At 41.2% G+C, this 21,227-nt stretch overlaps 1 protein-coding gene across 1 annotated transcript in view; it reads right to left on the reverse strand.

The window, feature by feature from the left end:
* Nucleotides 1-2,744: 2,744 nt before the first annotated feature.
* Nucleotides 2,745-21,227, reverse strand: part of LOC126210208 (nuclear RNA export factor 1-like) — a 204,129-nt gene continuing 185,646 nt past the window's right edge. Inside the window, exons 13-15 of the mRNA XM_049939387.1 lie at nucleotides 19,430-19,600; nucleotides 8,671-8,807; nucleotides 2,745-3,312 (exon numbers count right to left, since the gene is read on the reverse strand). Coding sequence (XP_049795344.1) covers nucleotides 3,207-3,312; nucleotides 8,671-8,807; nucleotides 19,430-19,600 — 414 coding nt within the window. The 3' untranslated portion in view covers nucleotides 2,745-3,206. The remainder of the gene's footprint in view (nucleotides 3,313-8,670; nucleotides 8,808-19,429; nucleotides 19,601-21,227) is intronic.

The raw sequence follows: 21,227 nt of genomic DNA on the forward strand, positions 1-21,227 counted from the left end.
CTGAACAGTATGTTCCGAACCACTTGTGCCTGCTCCAGCACTGAACTCTGTCATCAGATCTCCCACAGATTGCTGCCTGTCCTGTTTTACAGAGGCAGACAAGCTTCTGACCTCCACGTTCTGAAATGAGGCACACACATCCTACAGTTTTTCACCTACTCCTCATTTCACTGTCATTCAACCACTGTCCACACAGGCTCACAACAGTAGCAAGCAAACAGCTTCGCTGTTTCTGTTATGCTCATTACAAGGTGCCTGGCCATAACAACCTGTTCTTTGTTAAAGTTGCTTATGTGTGTATATTTCCCCATTTGGCTCTGTTCCACTTACAAGATCAAAAAGCAATGGGAATCTTTTAATTTCACAGGCTTTATACATCCGATTGTCAAATTCTTTTTTATCTTGTTGGTACATGTGTTCCTGATGTATCTATGCATTTTCAGCTGTTGAATTTTCAGTTTATTGTTGTCAGTTAAAAAGGTTATATGTATTTTTGCGTGCCCAGCGAACTTTTACTTTCGAAAAAGATGGATCTGCATCTACATCTACACCAATTACCTGCAAATGACACTTAAGTGTCTGGCAGATGGTTCATAGAACAACCTTCACAATAATTCTCTATTATTCCAATCTCGAGCAGAGTGCCGGGAAAAACATCTATATCTTTCCGTGTGAGCTCTGATTTCTCTCATTTTATTATGATGATTGTTTCTCCCTATGTAGGTTGACATCAGCAAAAATTTTTTGCATTTGGAGGACAAAGTTGGTGATTGAAATTTTGTGAGAAGATTCCAATTTAACAAAAACATCGTTGTTTTAATGATGTCTAACCCAAAACCTGTATCATGTCAGTGACACTCTCTCCCTTATTTCACGATAATACAAAATGTGCTGCTCTTCTTTGAACTTTCTCGATGTACTCCGTTAATCCTATCTGGTAAGGATCCCAGACCCTGCAGCAGTACTCTAAAAGAGGACTGACTAGTGGAGGCAATCTCTTTAGATCTGTAACATTTTCTAAGTGTTCTACCAATAAAATGCCTGCCCCACAACATTTTGTATGTGTTCTTTCCTATTTAAGTTGTTCATAAATGTAATTCCTCGGTATTTAGTTGAATTTATGACCTTTAGATTTGACTGATTTATCGTGTAACCAAAGTTTAACAGAGTCCTCTTAGCATTCATGTGGATGACCTCACACTTTTCATTATTTAGGGTCAGTTGCATACACATATCTTTTATAAATCATTTTGCAATTTGTTTCGATCTCCTGATGACTTTACTAGACGATAATCGGTAGTATCATCTGCAAACATACTAGACGATAATCGGTAGTATCATCTGCAAACAACCTGAGATGGCTGCTCAGTTTTTTCCTAAATCATTTATATAGATAAAGATCATCAGAGGGCCTATAACACTACCTTGGGAAACACCTGAAATAACTTCTGTTTTACTCGATGACTTTCCGCCAATTAATATGAACTGTGACCACTCTTAGAGGAAATCATGAATCCAGTCACATAACTGAGACAATACTCCATAAGCACATTATTTCACTACAAGCCACTTTGTGGTACAGTGTCAAAAGTAGAAATACGGAATCAATTTGAAATCCCTTGTCAATAGCACTCAAAACTTTGTGTGTGTAAAGAGCTAGTTGTGTTTCACAAGAACAATATTTCCTAAATCTGTGATGACTTTGCATCAATAGACTGTTTTCTTCGAGTTAATTCATAATGTTAGAACACACAATATATGTTTTCAAAATCCTACTGCATATCGAAGTTAATGATATGGGCCTGTAATTTAGTAGATTATTCCTATTAGCTTATTTGAATGTTGGTATGATCTGTGCAACTTTCCAGTCTTTGAGTACAGATGTTTTGTCAAGTGAGCAGTTGTATATGATTTTTTAAGTACGGGGCTATTGCATTAGTACACTCTAAAACTTGCAGTACAATTTGCTTGAAAAAAGGAATAAAGTGCAAGACCACATTCAAAATGTTGACTGTGGCTTTTGGCAAATCTACTATGAGTAAGACAATAGTTTACAGGTGGTATAAACATTTCAAAGAGGGTCGAGATGACGTTGAAGGCAACGATCAGCCTGGATGCCCTAACACATCAATTACTGGTGACAATATGGACAAAGTAAAGAATATTCTGGAAAATCACAATCAGCGAGGTTGCTGATGATGTCGGCATATCCTTTGGCTCACGTAAAGCAATTTTTCAGATTTTTTGGGCATGCAACATGTAGCAGCAAAGTTTGTTGTGAAATTGTTGAATTTTGACCAAAAACAATGTTGCATAGATATTGCTCATGACTTGGTCAGTGAGTCTGACAATGATCCAGAACTTCTAACAAAGGCTATAACTGGTGACTAAACATGGCTATAGAGGTATGACATTTAAATCGAGGCTCAGTTGTCCAACTGGAAACTGCCCGAAGAGCCAAGATTGAAAACAATTCGACAAGTTCGATCACATGTGAAGGTTCTTTTCACTGTTTTCTTCCATTACAAATGGACAGTGCATCAAGAGTTACTGTCTTATGGCTGTATGATCAATAAGGAATACTATGTGGAAGTTATGTGCCATTTGCTTGTAGCAAAAAAAAAGAGAGAGAGAGAGAGAGAGAGAGAGAGAGAGAGAGAGAGAGTGAGTTTACACACAGATAGTACAGCACATACATAACTAAAAAAACTGGGAAATCAAGTTTTTTTAAAGGATTTCCCAAATATATTCTTACGAACTTGAAGTGAGAGCACTGGAATATGTTACACACACATTCATATACTAGGAATGTGAGTAAAAGAACCAATCAATGTTCACACTAACACTATTGCCACTTCCACATTACATGCCAGAATTGTGAAATTATGTTTTCCTAAAGAGTTGTAGCTTAAGGACTCACCATTACAGACCAAGTGTGCACCTTTTCTTCCTAATTCACCCATTATTGAAAATTACAAGCATACAGACAGCTTAGTGTATAACCCACACTGGAATGGGTGTATTTAGAGTGTGTATGCCACACGTAACTGCCACCCAACACCCAAACTTCTGCATACCTCGAAATACACACACACACTCACAGTCACAACAATGGTTATTTGCAGGTACTTGCTTTCGTTGTATAGTCAACAACACATGCACACAGCACTATGATTGTTTTTGTAGAGCTGAGTAATTTTTCTGTCTTATATTGAGTTGACGAACGCCGATTTTGGAATTTTGCTCGTCTCGTAAAGTTCCACAAAAATTTCGAGGGCTTCCTTCAAATCCCAATCAGTATCCTCCAGGCATCTGAAAAAACAGGAAGCATTACTTTCTAAAGTCTAGCAAATCCAAACAAGATGAATAATATCGAAGTCGCTAAAGGACGAAAGCAGATCAAAATTAAATTTCAACAGACATACTCAAGAATGGCTAAATGCAAAATGGAGCAGATAATATTTGTAACTGCCACATTGGAATGAAGCATAGCACCCATTCCTCATCAGTCATAAGAGGGCAAGGTGAAAAGTTCTCAGATTTGCAGGGAAATTGTGTTTCTAGGTAAAAGTGTACTGACTTTTCAATGTAGTTCTTTCCTAAGGCAATGCACTCTGTCTAGTGATTGGCTTCCACCACTAAGATGTTATGCTGAAGTTGGGTAACACTCCACCTGGTGAATGGGCAATAACAAATACTTCACTTGTGTAAATGTTTAGGAGTAAAGGAGACCATTCAACAAATAACTGAAGTACTGAAACATCAACAGCCACAAAAACACCTTGTCACCTTTCTGTCGAGTTAAAGTGTGTACACACACAAAACTAACTCTCTCTCTCTCTCTCTCTCTCTCTCTCTCTCTCTGTGTGTGTGTGTGTGTGTGTGTGTGTGTGTGTGTGTGTGTGCCGGCTGAACAAACAGTACTCGATTGCCTTTCAAATGCAATTTCGGCATCGTGTGTTCAGGCAGCAAAACGTAAGAATGCAGTTGTGTGTGTGTTTTTTTTTTCTCTCTCTTTTGTGTGTTCCTGTTGACGACTCACCACTGCTTCTACTATGTGGTGACTGGGCTCCTTTATTGCTAAATATTTACATTCTACCATAACCTTTCTTACTATATTAATACTTTACTTTTCATATTCCCAAAGCGTTTTTGAGTGCCAATGAATTATCTTGTCATGAGATCTCCCTCCCCCTTTTAATTTAGGGCTCTTCTTAGGTATGTTTTCACACATTTCATGTGGAATACTTCTTAGTATATTATAACCTTTGCAAGGAAACTCTTTCACTGGTCACAGCCATTCGAACATAGTCTTTTTCACTGGAGGTCCATCAGGTTAAAACTGCATAGATTGCTGCCTCATTTGTGGTGCATAAAATCAGATAGATCTGCATAAAATGGCCCAAACACTGATTAGGTATTCACTTTATCACTTTCAACACATACCTTACACAAAGCTTTCTCACAATTAGGTCTATGGAAAGCACTGTACTCTTTGTTTCCGATATCCCTCTGACATTAATTTCGCACACTTTCAACTCTGCTTTTGTCGAATTTCAGATTGTACAGTATCTTTATTCTTTCCCAGTGCTGGATTGTTTCCCGGTATGAAAAAAATGATTTTTAAAATGGTGTTTTACGTGGCCATTTGATTGAGAGGTCCCACACATTAGTCTACTGCGATATTTGTTTTATTGATTTGTATTAAGAGGGACAGTTTGTTTCAGGGTTTTAAAAAAATGATTTTTAAAATGGAATTTTACATGGGCAATTTGACTGAGCCGTACCAAATTAATCTACTGTGATATTTGTTTTATTTATCTGTATTAACAAGAACAGTAAAACATGATGAGTAACCAGTATTCCAGGAATGACAGCATTGCACAGGCATGTGTTGACTGCTTCTGCTATGTAGCAGCACTGTTCAGTCATTACTGGAGTACCAATTATTCTTTCTGTTTTACTGTCCCTGTTAATACATAACGACAAAACAAATGCTGCACTACACTAATTTGGGACCACTCAATTGAATGGGCACATAAAATTCTGCTTTAAAAATAATTTTGCTCATAGCAGGAAGCAAACTGACACTTTTTGTCTGCAATGGATGTTGTGTGACTTGATGATCATTATTTACTGGGCTGACTCCAGCTACACATTGCAAAAATGATACTACCAATATATGCCAGAACACCAGAGAAAATGCCCCTAGAGACTCATAGGAGACACACTCTATATAATATCACCAGGATCTCCTCCTAAACCTCTGTATTGATTTAAACAAAATTTGGCACACAAACAGCAAACTTCACAAGTATCAGCAATGTGCTGCCTATGACCACTTAGATCCAATAGGTGTGGAGATGAGTATAGGATGTCCTGCACTATAGTCCTGCTTGGCAGGACAGCCTACACATCTGGGACAAAAAATCGGATTTCAAGGCCCAAGACATGTAGGCTGCCAGGCCATGACAGGCCTGTCATCGCAGTGGTTTCAGCCTGCTTGAGGACTTTTGCAGGTGGGGGTGGGTATCATTTGGGGAAGTCTGAGATGCATAGAGGGTGGAAAGGGCAGAGAGGACAGGGAGTGGGGGGAAGGAGGAGGTGGTCAGGCAAGGGAGAGAGAAGAAGATGAATGGGTGGGGGCAGACAGTTATTGACAAGAGATGAACGAATGAGGGAGGTGGTTGGATAGAAAATGAGGAGGAGGAGGAGGAGGAGGAGGAGGATGGGATGGAGTAGAATGGGGGGAGGAGTAGGTGATGTGTGCATTACATGAGCTGAAATGTAATGCTGTCGAAGCCATGGGGAAAAAGCTAGTAAAAAATAAATATGAGATACCAAACCACAGAGGCCAATGATGCCATGCAAGATCTATACACGCCTTACAATGCAGGAGGAGCAGTGCTGCCCAGTTGTAACTAAATTGCATGTGTTGAAACACAAAATGCAAAACCTCTTCCTGTCTTGGCTCGACACACACTGAGGTCTGAACTGGGAGCTAGCCAGCACCAGCCAGACCTCAACCGCCAACCACACAAATAGGCAACTAATAATTCAGGTCGAGGTAAACTTTTAGTTTTGATGCGTAAGTTAAAATTTCCTCCAAGTCTCTATCTTCATTCAAGCAGAAGATAAAGTCTTGTATAATAAGACCAATTTTTCAGAAACAGCCTGTACCTTCAACTATCCTCCATCAAAAGCCTTTCCTACACCAATGAATGTTTTCTCTGTGCACCTGGATTCTTTTCTTTTTAACATAGTTCATAGTGTCAATCTCCATTCTTTCCTAAATCCAGAAATAGCTTCTAAATGATGTTTATTCTTAACATTTAACAAAGTTTATTACCACATGCTTCAGGACTGCTGCTAATCATAATGTTCCTTCGCATTTCCCTAATTGGCAACTATTTTACTTAAAAAATCTTGCTGGTAGTGTTCCAGACTCACAGTAGAAACATAAAACTCTTTACAGTTTTTCTTTCACCTAGTTCCAGAATTAGTTACTAACTCAGCAAAGATAATCGTCCATATAAATTGTGTTGAATACTGACCTGAAAATTGCTTCGACATACAAATTCATTTTACACATCCTTTGCAACTTTTATGTAATCTGACACCTTTGCCCACCAGTCTCAATACTAATGCAGTTAATACCCTAATCTTATTACTCTTAGACGCCACAGTCGAAGCCATCTGAGGGAGAGCTCTAGACAGCATAAAACAAGCGTTTCAGGAGGCTGTTTTGACCTCACCGCTCTACCTACCTTAGCTGGACATCTTATCCCATAATGCAAGTTTAAAGCCTAATCTATGAATTCCATAAAAAAATATTTTTTTAACATTTGGTTCACTCATTTGAAAAGAACATCTATGAATGTAGAATAGCACTAGTGCTAAATACTTTGGATGTTAAGTATCATTAGGGCACAGTTAATCTTGACAAAGCAACAGATTTACACTTCATAGAAAATATATTTTTTACTTCAGTGACATGTGCAAGGGTTTTCATCTCTGCATAACACCAGCAACCTACATACTCTTGAATCTGCTTGCAGTGGTGAAGCCTTAGTTTACCTCTGCAGTTATGAACACACACACACACACACACACACACACACACACACACACACACACACACACACACTTCTTTCCCTTCCCAAACTGACTATTTCTTGACGCACCCTATCAATTGGTGCCTACTTTTCGTCAAATTGTGCCATAAGAGTCTTTTCACCCCAGTTTAATTCAGTACCTCTTTGTTATTTATTTGATCTACCCATTTAATCTTCAGCATACTTTTGTAACACCAGCTTTTATTCCATTCTCGTCTGCACTCTTTATTGGCTATGTATCACTTCCATATTAGGCTGCACTCCAAACACTTATGTGAATGCATTTCTTACTATTGTGAGTCTAAATTTTACATCCTCTCTACTTCAGCCATCGTAAGTCAATTTGGTGCCCTAATAGCACTACTCATCTCATTTCCAACTCCAATCAGCTGAGCACAGCAAGACTTAACCTGAGAACATCACACTCTTTTTACTATGGTTTATGTTCATACTGTAACCTCTTTATCCATTCCATTCATTTCCCCTTCTGAGACCTTTACTATTCCTTTAGAAATACATCATGTACTACATGTCTCACACTGAAGGAGTATCTACTAGGATGCTGAATGAATTAAGAGAAGTACATAAATGTAAGAAACTTACACACTATAAGCAATGCTCATCCCAAATTAGTAAACACTTGATATAAATGCAAGACTTTTACTTCATCAAAATTTATTCCTTGCAAATATTGTATAATATTTGAGATATTTATATGAATTACAAAGTCATCAGCAAACTGTAAAGTTTTTATTTCTTGTCTCTGAACTTAAATACACTTTCCAAATTTCTCCTCGGTTCCTTTTCTGCTGGCTCAATGTACAGACTGAATAACATGGGGGACAGGCTTCATTTAGAATGTGAGTGCCCCCACCTGCACCCTCCCCAACAGAAAAAAAAACATGCTATATAACACTTTAATATTTTTTTCCAAACAAACGCATCTGAAAGACTGATGATGTTTTCCTTTCTTACTTGGTGATTCCAAGGCAAATTTGTGTATGGCATCTAGTGTGAAGTGCCTACATTAGGTAGCTTACAATAACAGCATATGTTAGGTATATTGGGAAAGATGTTAATTTTATGTTTATGTCTTATGGCCAGAACAAATAATAAAATAAAAATCACCTGTCACCCTGTATCCCAACTTTGTGCTTATCAAAGTAATACAGAGAATATGAACATTCCTAAAGTGTTTTATGGTTAACTTTGCTTGTTGAATATCAAGCTTACTTTCTCTGCCTGGTGCAAGACTTTCCACAGAAAGACATGGTGGCTTACATGTCACCTGTACAATGAGTACATATCTAGCCCAGTGTAATGTTTGTGTTTTTGATGACAATAGCAAAACAGAAACTTTGTGTCTCTGTCCATCTGCAATCACTCACAGAGATACCTCGATCTGAACAGGCTGCCTCCAAACCACTGCCACCGCCACTGTAGGGGTGCCTATCAACAACTTTGTCAACAGAGGCAGAAAATACTGTATTTGTGATAATATTTCCCCCACTGTCAATGAGTTATACATAATATGATGTGAATTAATGGTACGTACTTTCGTGACCACGGAGCTGACATACTAGTCAGTTGCTGAACCATTTCGGCCATGGACTCCTTCTCACATTCTGACAAATTAGGCATTGATCGGTTTTTCTTTATTTTTTTAGATGGTCTTACAAACCTGAATGCCTCCTGTAAAAAACACACATATCTTCTGATAACACAGTTAGCCATTCAGTTAGTCGTACATCGTGTTCAAAATATCCCAGCTTGAAGAGAATCTTCAATAACATGGAACAAATGAACAGAAGTAAATAAATGTAAGAAACTTACTATAAACAATACTCATTCAAAATTAGTAAAGAATGTAATAAATGCAAGACTTTTACCTCATCAAAAATTTCTTCCTTGGAAATATTGTAAAATATATAAAATATTGACACAAATTTTCAAAGATATATATCTTGTGCACCCTCAACTAATAATGAAAGCTGCAGTAGCCACATGCGGTAGTACTACTAAAGCCCCTCAGAATCTCAACTTTGACATTAGTTGTGGTGTTGCTGAATATTGTGCTCCTATCAGGATGGGTAAAATGCTTGTGTCCTGATTGATGTACAGCTCAACAAAGTGACGTGGATAATCTTACAGTTATACCTACACTGTGGCATCCAGTGCTACCATAAATAGGCCCTCCCCATCACATATGCCTAGAAATATAACGAAGGAAGCAAGGAGTTTCCATAAAACTACTGACTTAGCAATCCACCAATTTCTACAGCTAAGTATAACCCTTAAACAGCAAAAGACATTTTTCATAGCTATAGACACTGTTGACCCTGACGACTGGAAGTGATATTGACAGACAAGGAAACTACGCTGATTGATGAAGCAACTATCAGACTCTGAATTTTTCCAAAGACTGTTGGTGCATGAAGAGAGAGCTGGTTAATTGTATCATCGCCAAAGATCCAACATGGGTCCAAGGCGAGGATCAGACAGTAAACCACTTTTTGTTATGTGCAGAAATTTGAGTACTGCGGATTTGCTCGAAACAGATTATACAAAAGAATGGCCGAAAAAATTAAAACTTAGTTTGTACTACTAATTGTCTATACATAAAACATAAAGTCTCAAATATTACATGTTCTTCAAGGTGTCAAATTCAAATGTAGTATCTGACAATTTCTTTAGCAAATGTTACATAAAAATGACTGTCCAACTAATGACAAAATCTGATAGAACTATGAATCACACACAGTGTATTTTTAATGAGACTAGGACAGTATTTTTAATTCCTTTTTAGAAACAGAACAGAATAGCTATTTCAAAAATCTTACCATGGATGAGAACATTAGTCTAGCAACATAATAATTAATTCTTAATTTTTCAGTACAGATGTTCCACCAGATGGAAAGTTAAGTACCTGTACAATTTAGTTAGGCCAAATCCAAAATGCAGTATTTTCTAAATAAAATCCAGGAAATTCACAGCATGTGGTAACAAGAAGGTAACAAAAAACCTGCTGATGACATTGAAACTTCAGCAAAACATGTCTAGGGAATAAAAATAAAATAAAAAGGTGGACCCTCTCCAAAAACAAATCTATACTTACTCAGAGTAATTAATCAGTGCAGATTTCATTCTGGTGAGTAATTTTATATACTCAAGTGTGGGGTGAAAGACCACTGTAGTTATCAAAGCAGAAGCAAATCCACCAAGATTTCCAGAAGACATTCCAAACTGCACAGTCATTAAAGAAATGTCCACAGTACCAATATTTGTATGGTTTACAGTGATCTCAGAAAAACTATTCTGATCATTCATTTTGTAAAATTGGGCCACAAGTGATTCTGCTAGGAAACAGTGCTAACTAGACCATGGTTTATGAGCTGTAGAGGAGCACTTGTGAGTAAGAAACAAGACAATGCCTAAGAAATTTGGAGAGTTGCTGAGAACTTATGAAATAGGAGATTGGTTAGCGGGTTCAACAGAACACAGAGCCAGAGTGTTTCCCAAGTTTGACAGACAGCCTTCAACATTTCAGCACAGCTGCTGGTATTATTATTCAACTGCAGTTTTGAGTAAGATAATGGAGCTAATAATTAGCTAGAGGAAGTGCTGCTTCCTTTAAATAGTTTATTAAAGTAAGATTGAACTATATTGATTCTCTGGAAACTGATTTTGGTTTAGCCTTCAAAGCTTCATATTTCCAAGCTGTTATCAATACTTTTTCTTTTTTTAAATTGCTGAGGATGTTGCAAGAAGCCAGGCAGCATTGAATGTTTTTATTGTAGTTGTTGGGCTTGGAACCTCTCTGAAGGCAATCGTGCTGCCTCAGGGTGTGATCAGTGTCAGAACTGTTATTTTTTATGTCCATCTTGTGGATAAATGCAAGGCACATGACAAATGTATTTAAGTGATCTACACTCACGCTCATAAATTAAGGATAATGCTGATACGTGGTGAAACAATGCTCTGATGGGCAGTCTGCGGGTTTAAATCACCTCGGGGTATGACCATGTGGTGCACCTGACCTGCGGTTGTTGCACTGGCAGCAGTCCACATACACAGAGGTGTGTTGGTGCATGTCAGAGTACGGTGCAGCGAGTAAGTGTGCACACGTTTTTAGACGTGCTAATGGTGACCGTGTGTTGAAAATGGCTCAAAGAACACATATTGATGACGTTATGAGGGGTAGAATGCTGAGGCGACTGGAGGCTGGTCAAACACAGCAAGTCATAGCACGGGCCCTCTGTGTGCCACAAAGTGTGATCTCAAGATTATGGCAATGATTCCAGCAGACAGAAAACATGTCCAGTTGCTACAGTAGGGGACGTCCACAGTGTACAACACCACAAGACCGATATCTCACCATCAGTGCCCGCAGACGGCCACGGAGTACTGCAGGTAGCCCTGCTCGGGACCTTATCGCAGGAACTGGAACAGTTGTCTCCATATACACAGTCTACAGACGACTGAACAGACATGATTTATTTGGCTGGAGACCTGCAAGGTGCATTCCACTGACCCTTGGTCACAGGTGAGCCCGTAAAGCCTGGTGTCAAGAACACAGTACATGGTCATTGGAACGGTGGTCCCAGGATACGTTCATAGACGAGTCCAAGTAGAGTCTGAACAGTGATTCTCACCAGGTTTTCATCTGGCGTGAGCCAGGAACCAGATACCAACCCCTTAATGTCCTTGAAAGGAACCTGTAAGGAGGTTGTGGTTTGAAGGTGTGGGATGGGATTATGATTGGTGCATTTACACCCCTGCACGTCTTTGACGGAGGAACTGTAACAGGTCAGGTGTATCCAGACGTCACTTTGCACCAGTATGTCTGCCTTTTCAGGGGTGCAGTGGGTCCCACCTTCCTCCTGATGGATGATAACGCATGGTCCCACCGAGCTGCCATCTTGGAGGTGTACCTTGAAACAGAAGATATCAGGCGAATGGAGTGGCCTGCCTGTTCTCCAGACCTATACCCCATCGAGCACGTCTGGGATGCTCTCAGTCGACATATCGCTCCATTTCTTCAAACCCCTAGGACACTTCAGGAGCTCCGATAGACACTGGTGCAAAAATGGGAGACTAAACCCCAGCAGCTGCTTGACCACCTGATCCAGAGTATGCCAACACGTTGTGTGACCTGTGTATGTGTGCATGGTGATCATATCTCATAATGATGTCAGGGTACATGCGCATAAAACAGTGGCGCTTTGTGGCACATGTGTTTCGGGACGATTTTCTCAACTTATCACCAATACTGGGGACTTACAGATCTGTGTCGTGTGTGTTCCCTATGTGCCTATGCTATTAGCGCGTTTTCTGTAGTGCCACGTTATGTGGCACCGCATTCTGCAATTATCCTTAATTTATGAGCATGAGTGTAGGTTTGCCAATTAACATTTCCTTTGCAGAATGTGCTGCTTTTAAGCACATAGTGGAACTCTCGTACCAGCCCCTTATTGTTAGAGGGCCCACACAAATGACACGCAAGGTGGGTTGTAACGTGGAGAGAAACTTGGCCAGCAGACAGAAACAGTACCAGACTTTCAAAATAAACATGGAACTACTTCACCAGACAATATGTGACAGTGTTCCACCAATCGGAACTCATATGACTGATGTAGCACTTCACCAACACCTACAATGTCCGACAGACAGTGTTTACCAACCCCTAGGAACAGCTCCGGCCAGTACTTACGCCAGCCCTAGCCTTGTATTCACATGCTGTAGTCTTGCAGTAGCACTTTGTAGTTTGTAGAGTAGTTTTGGTCAGTATCTTCTTCCATTGTCTCATCTATTTTGCTAGCACAGAGTTGTGTTTTTCTTTTTTTCTGCATTTAAAACTTAGTGTATGCCAAGAAGGCGTTTTCCCTTTAATTGTAATGAAGTGTGTTCAAATTGACTGTTAGTTCTTTCCTACCGACCACAGGACACAACAGTTATTGGTGACGAGAATCATTCATTTTCGAATGGAATGGCCTCCTCTGAGGAGCTTCTTCAGTCCTTGTTGGAAACTCTACAGCAGATTCAGGTAATGTTAACGCATTCAGAAATTCGCTCTCACTCCCCAGCGTTGCAAGAAGTAGCCCATAGGGTCGATTCCATTGCAGGTAAACTGAACACGTTGCACGTGGCTCCACTGAAGTTTCCGGCTTTCGATGGTCTGTCGAACCGTGGTCAAATTATGTTGAATGGTTGGAACAACATTTACTGGCACATGGGAGCCACAACGAAATTCGAGGTTGGCTCTTTTTTCTTTTTCTTTTTTTTTTGACAGTCAGTCCACATGTGTATTGTTTAATTCAACAATTGAACCCTGAGCAGTCCCCTTGACATCTCTCATTTACTCCCATTAAGGGCTGCATTTTTGAGTACTTTGATTCAAAAATACACATCACCTCTGCCTGTCAGACTTTCTTTTCTTGTTGAAAGTCTCCAAGTCCGACTTATCGGGTCTCTCCTGTGATTGTAAATTCCGGTGCACCAACGTCGCCTGCAAGCAGTCTTACACTTCTTCATTGATTCGTGATATAGTGATGTTTCACACACCAGACGAGGGTCTTCGGGCTGATATTTTGAAGTTAATGGACCCGTCCCTCAACACCTGTCTGCTGATCATTCGTGCGTTTGAACATTCTCACCGGCTACAACCACCGTGTCTTGATCCAGCTATTTTTGAAGCTTGTCAGTTGCCTAATGCTGAGAGGGAGCCTCGTTCATCTGTTGACCCACTCTGTGACAGGAAGTCTTTCACCCAACTTCCACCTTGTCCGGACTGTTTCCGGACTCACCAACAGTCGGATTGTCCGCATTGGCAAGCAAGATGCACGGCTTGCAGCCGAGTGGACCATATTGCCTTGGTGTGTCAGACTCCACAAAAACATTGTGTTGATGCCAGATGCACAGGCTCGTCAAGAATCGTCACCTCAGAACCTGGAAGCCTCGAATTCCGTCGTCGGCCAAGTATTCTTCATCATTCTCCAGCTGGGTGCCTGTTTTCTCATTACCTTGGAGGTTAAGCATACTCCGGTGGTCTTCCAAATTGACATGGCATCATCCTTCTCTATTGCGGATGGTGCCACATACGAACATTTGGGCTCACTGGCTTCATCCCCGTACACCTGCGCCTTGCGCAGTTTCAGTAATCACTTTATATCCGTCGATGGTGTTTTTTCCACACAAATCTCTTACAATGGTCGTTCCTTCACTGCTCAGTCTTTGGTGGTCGCACCCCCTGGAGCTACTACCATATTTACTCGAATCTAAGCCGCACTCGAATCAAAGCCGCACCTGAAAAACGAGACTCGAAATCAAGGAAAAAAAATTTTCCTGAATCTAAGCCGGACCTGAAATTTGAGACTCGAAATTCAAGGGGGGAGAAAAGTTTAAGACCACACCTCCAAATCGAAACAAAGTTGGTCCATTGTAATATGAGGCACAATTTAGGTCGAATGAATGACGATACAGCTACAGTAGTTTGGTTCGAGTCGTAAGCTTAGCAGTTAAGCTTTACCAGGTAGCCACTGCTATGTGTCAGGCGCTTCGTCCGTGTTTATACGGGTACCGTTCCTTTTTCATGTGCTTCGTCTGGTTTGAATTGATTGCTTATTTTTCTTTGATCTGATAAGTGCCGTGCTCTTTGTTATAGGCGTTGACGTCATTCTAAGCTGAAGATGCATTACTGTACTGTGTCATTCATTGTTTTTCGCATTCTGATAATGAGTGTTTACGGCCTGTCGCCGCTTGCGGCATGGCTTGCTTTTGTGCGTGCTACCGCCCCCCCCCCCCTTTTTTTTAAAAGAGGAATCGTCTCATTAGCGAAACAACGGCAAGAGACTGCTATTTGTTGTTACTTACACTGCTGCTTTCTTTGATAATGATCAACAAGAACCAAATAATAGACTGCGTATGATAGAAGATGTTCTGAAAGAGAGTTTAGCAAAAATTTTTCTCCATTTGAAAATCTTTGCACACGCCTCTTTAGTACATTACATTCTGCACAGAAATTAGTCATCTTAGATTTAAAAATCTAGACAATTGCCGTGCTTCATTTCTGACTATCACTATTACGCATAAGAATAATACTAATATAAACATGACATGTATATTCTTCCACGTTTGCTGTTGTCTCACTCGAGTTTCGTAGTTTATTACGCAGACCGAATTTAAATGAGATAGCAACAAACACGAAAGAATACATGGCAAAATGTTGATATTCGTATTATTCTCATGGTGAAGAGAATACTGCATGTGATTCACAATTCATAAAAGTTCCTATTAGCAACCATCTCTTCTCACAGGTAGGAAAAAATTCAGAACGTAGAGTTGGCCATATTGACAAACATCCCTAACAGTCTTGCCAGTCGGATTTTCGTAGTACATTGAAACACTGCAACATTCGAAGATGAACAATACGGAATTTGTATTTACTTCGATGGATAATGTATGAAAATGCAGTGGTCGAAACTCGGGGCGGAGGGAAAAAAGCTCGTCTTCCACCTTTTTTTTTATTTATTTACTGACGCAGAGGTTTTGGCGCCAGTATTTATCTTTGTGCCTGCAAAGCATGCCTGTGTAGCGCTACATATATTCGATGGCAGAAGTTAGTTGTGGCGGCACCTACCAACATTTTTCAGAACTTCCACTTACTTTGCACTTGATTCTAAGCCGCAGGTGGTTTTTTGGATTACAAAAATACAAAAACTGGAAAAAAAGTGCGGCTTAGATTTGAGTAAATACGGTAATCCTCTGGGTGTGGACATTTTTGGTCATCTGGATTTATCAGTGGGACCCATTTGCTTTCTGAGACAGGCTCCAGGTGGAACTTCGTCGCTTACAGGATGAAGGCATCCTTTCTCCCATCGCACACAGTCGTTGGGCGACGCCTACCACGATAGTCAAGAAGCCAAATGGTGCTTTACGTATCTGCAGCGATTTTAAGGTCACGGTCAACTCTCAGTCCATCATCGATGCCTATCCTGTCCCATCGGTGGATGACATACTCACACGGCTTGCGGGCTCGACCGTTTTCACGGTCAATTCTTATTCCGTCATCGATGCCTATCCTGTCCCATCAGTGGATGGCATACTCAATGTCTGTGGGCTCAACCGTTTTCGCGAAAATTCATTTGCGCGATGCTTATCTGCAGCTGCCATTGGACGAGGAATCGCAGCAGATCCTAGTCGTCAGCACCCAGTGTGGTCTTTTCCGGTACAACCGCCTCCCATTTGGCATTGCCCTGCCATTTTCCAATGTTATTTGGAACGCCTCACAAGTAAGGTGACTGGGGTGGCCAATTATCTGGACGATGTCATCGTCAGTGTCTCGTCCATGGTGGACTTCACGGACAAGCTGGACCGACTGTTTCAGGTTTTTTCTGAGGCTAACCTGCGTTGCCGGAAAGAAAAGTGTGGCTTTTTTGTGCGAGATGTCAGCTATCTCGGGTTTGCAGCCTACACTCCTCGAAGGAGTATGTCGAGGTGATTCAAAACCTGTCTCCTCTCACCAACGTGAACCAATTACACTCAGTCTTCGGTCAAATCAACTATTATCGGCATTTTATACCCCACGCCGCCGAGATTTTGGCACCCCTGACTGGGTTATTGCACAAGGGTGTGTGTTGGGTTTGGGACACGGAATGTGAGCTGGCTTTCACATGTCTCAAGTCAGCTCTCTCCCGCCCTCCTTGTCTGGCCACTTATGATCCTTCCCTGCCCCTCATTGTCACCACCCACGCCTCAGACTATGGCCTGGGTGCAGTCCCCTCACAAGTGGTTGACAGTGTTGAGAGGCCGGTGGTTTTCACATCCAAAAAAAAATTGATCGATGCTCAAACCAACTATAGTCAAATTGAAAAGGAAGATTTGGCGCTGGTTTTTGCACTGACTAAGTTCTACAATTTTGCGTATGGTCATCATTTCACACTGCAGACTGATCACAAACCTTTTGGTTTCTTTGTTTCACCCGGGGGCTGCAGTGCCCACCTGGACGGCACCCCACCTACAGCACTGGGCGCTCTTCCTGGCGACGTTTGACTGAATGGCTCGCAAATGCTGGTTTTCTGTCCTGGCTGTCTGCAAGGGCAGTCCGTGAGTTTGAGGCTTCCCCCTTGGTTTGTTTCCACATGGACCCGGAAGTGGACGCGGCTCTGGACACGCTTCCGCTGGATGTCGATTCAGTCCTGTGGGCTACCGCTCAGGATCAGACACTGCAAGCTCTTTGCCGCCAAATTGCTGCAGGTTGGCCAACCAGCCGTCATAGCATCCACAATACAGAGGTCCATCATTGGCACAGTCTCTTTATCCGCAGTGGCGTTATCTTTTTGCATAGTGATTCTGACGTTCCCCCGGTGGTCATACCACATACGTTGCGCTGCCGTGTCCTTGGTCCTTGACCTTCTCCACACTGGCTATTGGGGCACAATCCTCACCAAACAGCTGGCCCGCTGACACCTTGACTGGCGTGGTATGGATAAAGACATTGCCTCCCTCGTGTCAGCCTGTACCACGTGCCAAACACTTCATACAGCACCCCCATGCCAGTATTTTTCGTGGCCGGATGCTGCCGCTCCGTGAGAATGTATCCATTTGGATTTCTCAGGGCTGTTTCATGGTTCCCAATGGCTCATACTGATCGACTCTGGGTCGGGATGCACTTATGTCTCCCGCATGATGAACACCACTTCTGCTGAAACTATCAAAATTCTCCGGTGCCTCTTTGCTGTCGAGGGAATCCCCAAAATGATTGTTACGGTTAACGGTCCACAGTTTACTTTGACTGAGTTTAAGCAATTCTGTACTGCCAATGGAATTTCCCTAATCCACACCGCCCCATTTCACCCTGCATCAAATGGCCAGGCGGAATGTTTTGTGCGGACATTCAAGACCCAGCTCGATAAGCTGCTGTGCCATCACCCGCTGGAGGAGGCCTTGCTTCTTTTCGTACTGCACCGACCCCAGGCTGGTACAAGTCCAGCAGAGATACTTCATGGTTGACCATTCCACTCCCCCTTATCTGTCTGTCACCCAAGGCTTCTCACCCTCCCACCCGCACGCCGAAGCACTTCTTTCACGTTGGGCAGGAGGTCTGGGCACAGACCTTTTCTCATCCACAGGGGCACTGGGTGCCTGTCGTCATCACCGAGCTCTGCAGCTGGGCGACTGTCTCTCCAGTGGGCTGACGGTTCCGCCGCCCGCTGGCACCTCAACCAGCTTCACACCCGTCTGGAGGAGCTGCCAGTGACAATCGCTGACCACACTGTGGTGGAACCTCCGCTTTTGCCTCCGTCCCAGCCGCTGTCTCCGCTGTCAGCTCCCCTGCTGTGTCACCGCCTCCTGCCCCTGCCGGCCATGAGCCCATGGACATTGATCAGGGTGCCCCTATTCCTATGGACATTTGTGGTGCTGTGCATTTTTTTCCCCACAGGGTGAAATGTTGTAGCGGTCGCTTATTGTTAGAGGACCTGCATAGTTGACACGCAAGATGGGTTGCTAAACCCCTTTCAGCAGCATGGAGAGAAACATTGCCGAAACAGTAACAGACTTTCAAAACAAACACGGAAATCTTCGCCAGACAACATGTGACAGTGTTCCACTAATCGGAACTCATATGACTGATGTAGCACTCCGTCGACCCGGCTTTATAAGCATGCCTTGACCGTCAGATCCGCAGTGTTTACGAACCGCTAGGAACAGCTCCAGCCAGTACTTATGCAGGCCCTAGCCTTGTATTCACTCGCCCTAGTCTTGTAGTAGCCCATTGTATTTTGTAGACTAGTTTGGGTCAGTATTTTTTTTTCTCCATCGTCTTGTATGCTTATATGTTTTGCTACCACAGAGGTTTTTTTTTTTTTTTTTCTTCTTTTTTTCTGTGTTTAAAACTTAGTGTATGCTGAGAAGGCATTTTTCCTTTCATTGTAATAAAGTGTGTTCAAATTGAATGTTAGTTTTTTGCTGCCATCCGCAGGACACAACAGGAGCCACACAAATGTAGGCCTAGAAAGTGTGGATCTGGACAAATTTTTGTGACACTGCAGAGTTAAGAATAGGACAAATAGGTTTGTTAAAATTGTTTACTAAGTCATTTGCACATTTTTTAAATGGTCGACAGTCTTGAGACATCAATATCACTTTAGAAGCTGAAGTTAATATATTTATATATTATATCCGCTTGTCACTGAATGATTGGAATAATAATACAAATAATAATAATAATAATAATAAAAAAGTGATGAATGGACGGATGGTCACACACACACACACACACACACACACACAAAGATTATTTTGTGTCACACACTTACCTCTGCCTCTCGTGTACTTGCATTTGAGATATACAAGATATCATTAGTAATTTGATATTCTTCATTTTCTTGACCCTTAAGGACAAAAGTGCGTGAGAAATGTCTGTGAGAACTTTTCTCCTTGGTTATGTCACGGAAGACACCTGTTACTGTCAGTATGGTGAACTTCGGCTGAGGGAGAAAGAACACAGAATTTTTCACAGAATTTTCATCATTAAATAGTAATTAAGCTTTAGAAAAATGACAAACCCTAAGTGTAGCTCATCAAAAATACACAAAGCCTATATCTACAGTAGCCTACATGTGTATTCTGTACACCACATACAGTGCATAGTAAACAGTATGTGCAACAATATCACCCACCCATTCCCATAGCATTCACAAATATTACAGGGCAAGATTACGTTTTGATATTTCAGTTTGTAAGGTCGTTTTTCTCCATTTTCATTGTCACAGTAATTATGGTAACTGTATATGGGATAAAGTAACATCTTTATCATTTAGTCTCAGTTAATTTACCAGAGAACGTTTTAAAGGCATATGTGTTCCAGAGAATGAGCTTACACATGAGACATATTGTGCAGATATGTAAGGGGCATGAAAAATATAGTACCAACTGCACCACTGAATGAATGTTGCCACCTAAAAGGGTTTCACACACCACTTTTCAATGCAGTCTTATGGCTAACTGAAAACCACAATGTGATCATCTAAACCACTACTCAACCACCACCACAGCCACCACGATGCTTTCACAGTTGGAAGAAGTCTCTCTGGATTGTACACTTTCTTTGGTTATCTCCACATATAAGACACATTTTGTGGTTGGAAACAGTACTTAAGTAAACTCATCTGATCACATTACTCATACCAGTGACTGACTGTTAATATTTTGTACATTTTACATGACCTCTTTTGTTAAGACTTGAGAAAATGGTTAACGGCTTGTTGTTATTTCTCTACTCCATGATCACATAGTAATCTCTTACCCCTCTAAGAGTTTTTCTTCGACTTTGTAAGTATAGACAATTTTTTACCACGAGCTCTGTACAGAGATATGACACTCCTAGCACATATGAAATAGTTTCAAACATCGAAAAGCTAAAAAAGTTGCAATAGAGTATACAGTTCTGTCTTACTGTTTTACATATTTACACAGTGACACATAGGAATCAACAGTTGTTGAAACCTGTTCCAATGATAGTAACTGTAGCTAGAATTGATGAACATAAGCTTCAGAAATGGTTAAGTACTATGACACATAATTTAAATGGGGTTAAATTTCTGTTGTACAGCAGAAAAAGGAGTTAGTGTTGTAGCCACCAACTAGCCTGTCCAATGGCCTCAGAGCATAAGATACTGTCTTCAGTTATTTCGCAGCATCCTGAGATTACATCATTATTATTACTAATTTCACACAAGTTTAAAGGAGGGGTGCAATTAACAAAACAGCTTTCACTTATTAATCTGCTTTATCTTGTAAACTATTTGGAGTGTACAAAATAAGTATTACTGGAGAAAGTTTTGAAGAGTGATTAAAATACAAAAATCCGTAATAATTGGAAAAAGTAATAATTTGCAAGAATCCTAGATTCTATAGAGCTGCATAGAAAAAGAGAAAAAGTTGCAAAGAAGAAGTAGATCTGGATGTGAAATCATTAAAAAAAAAAAAAGGGGGCGGGAAGCAGTCAAGAACTGACAGGTACTCCCACCCCCCACCTCTCTCTCTCTCTCTCTCTCTCTCTCTCTCTCTCTCTCTCTGTGTGTGTGTGTGTGTGTGTGTGTGTGTGTGTGTGTG

This window comes from Schistocerca nitens, chromosome 10 (genome assembly GCF_023898315.1).
Source record: "Schistocerca nitens isolate TAMUIC-IGC-003100 chromosome 10, iqSchNite1.1, whole genome shotgun sequence".
Lineage (NCBI taxonomy): Eukaryota > Metazoa > Arthropoda > Insecta > Orthoptera > Acrididae > Schistocerca > Schistocerca nitens.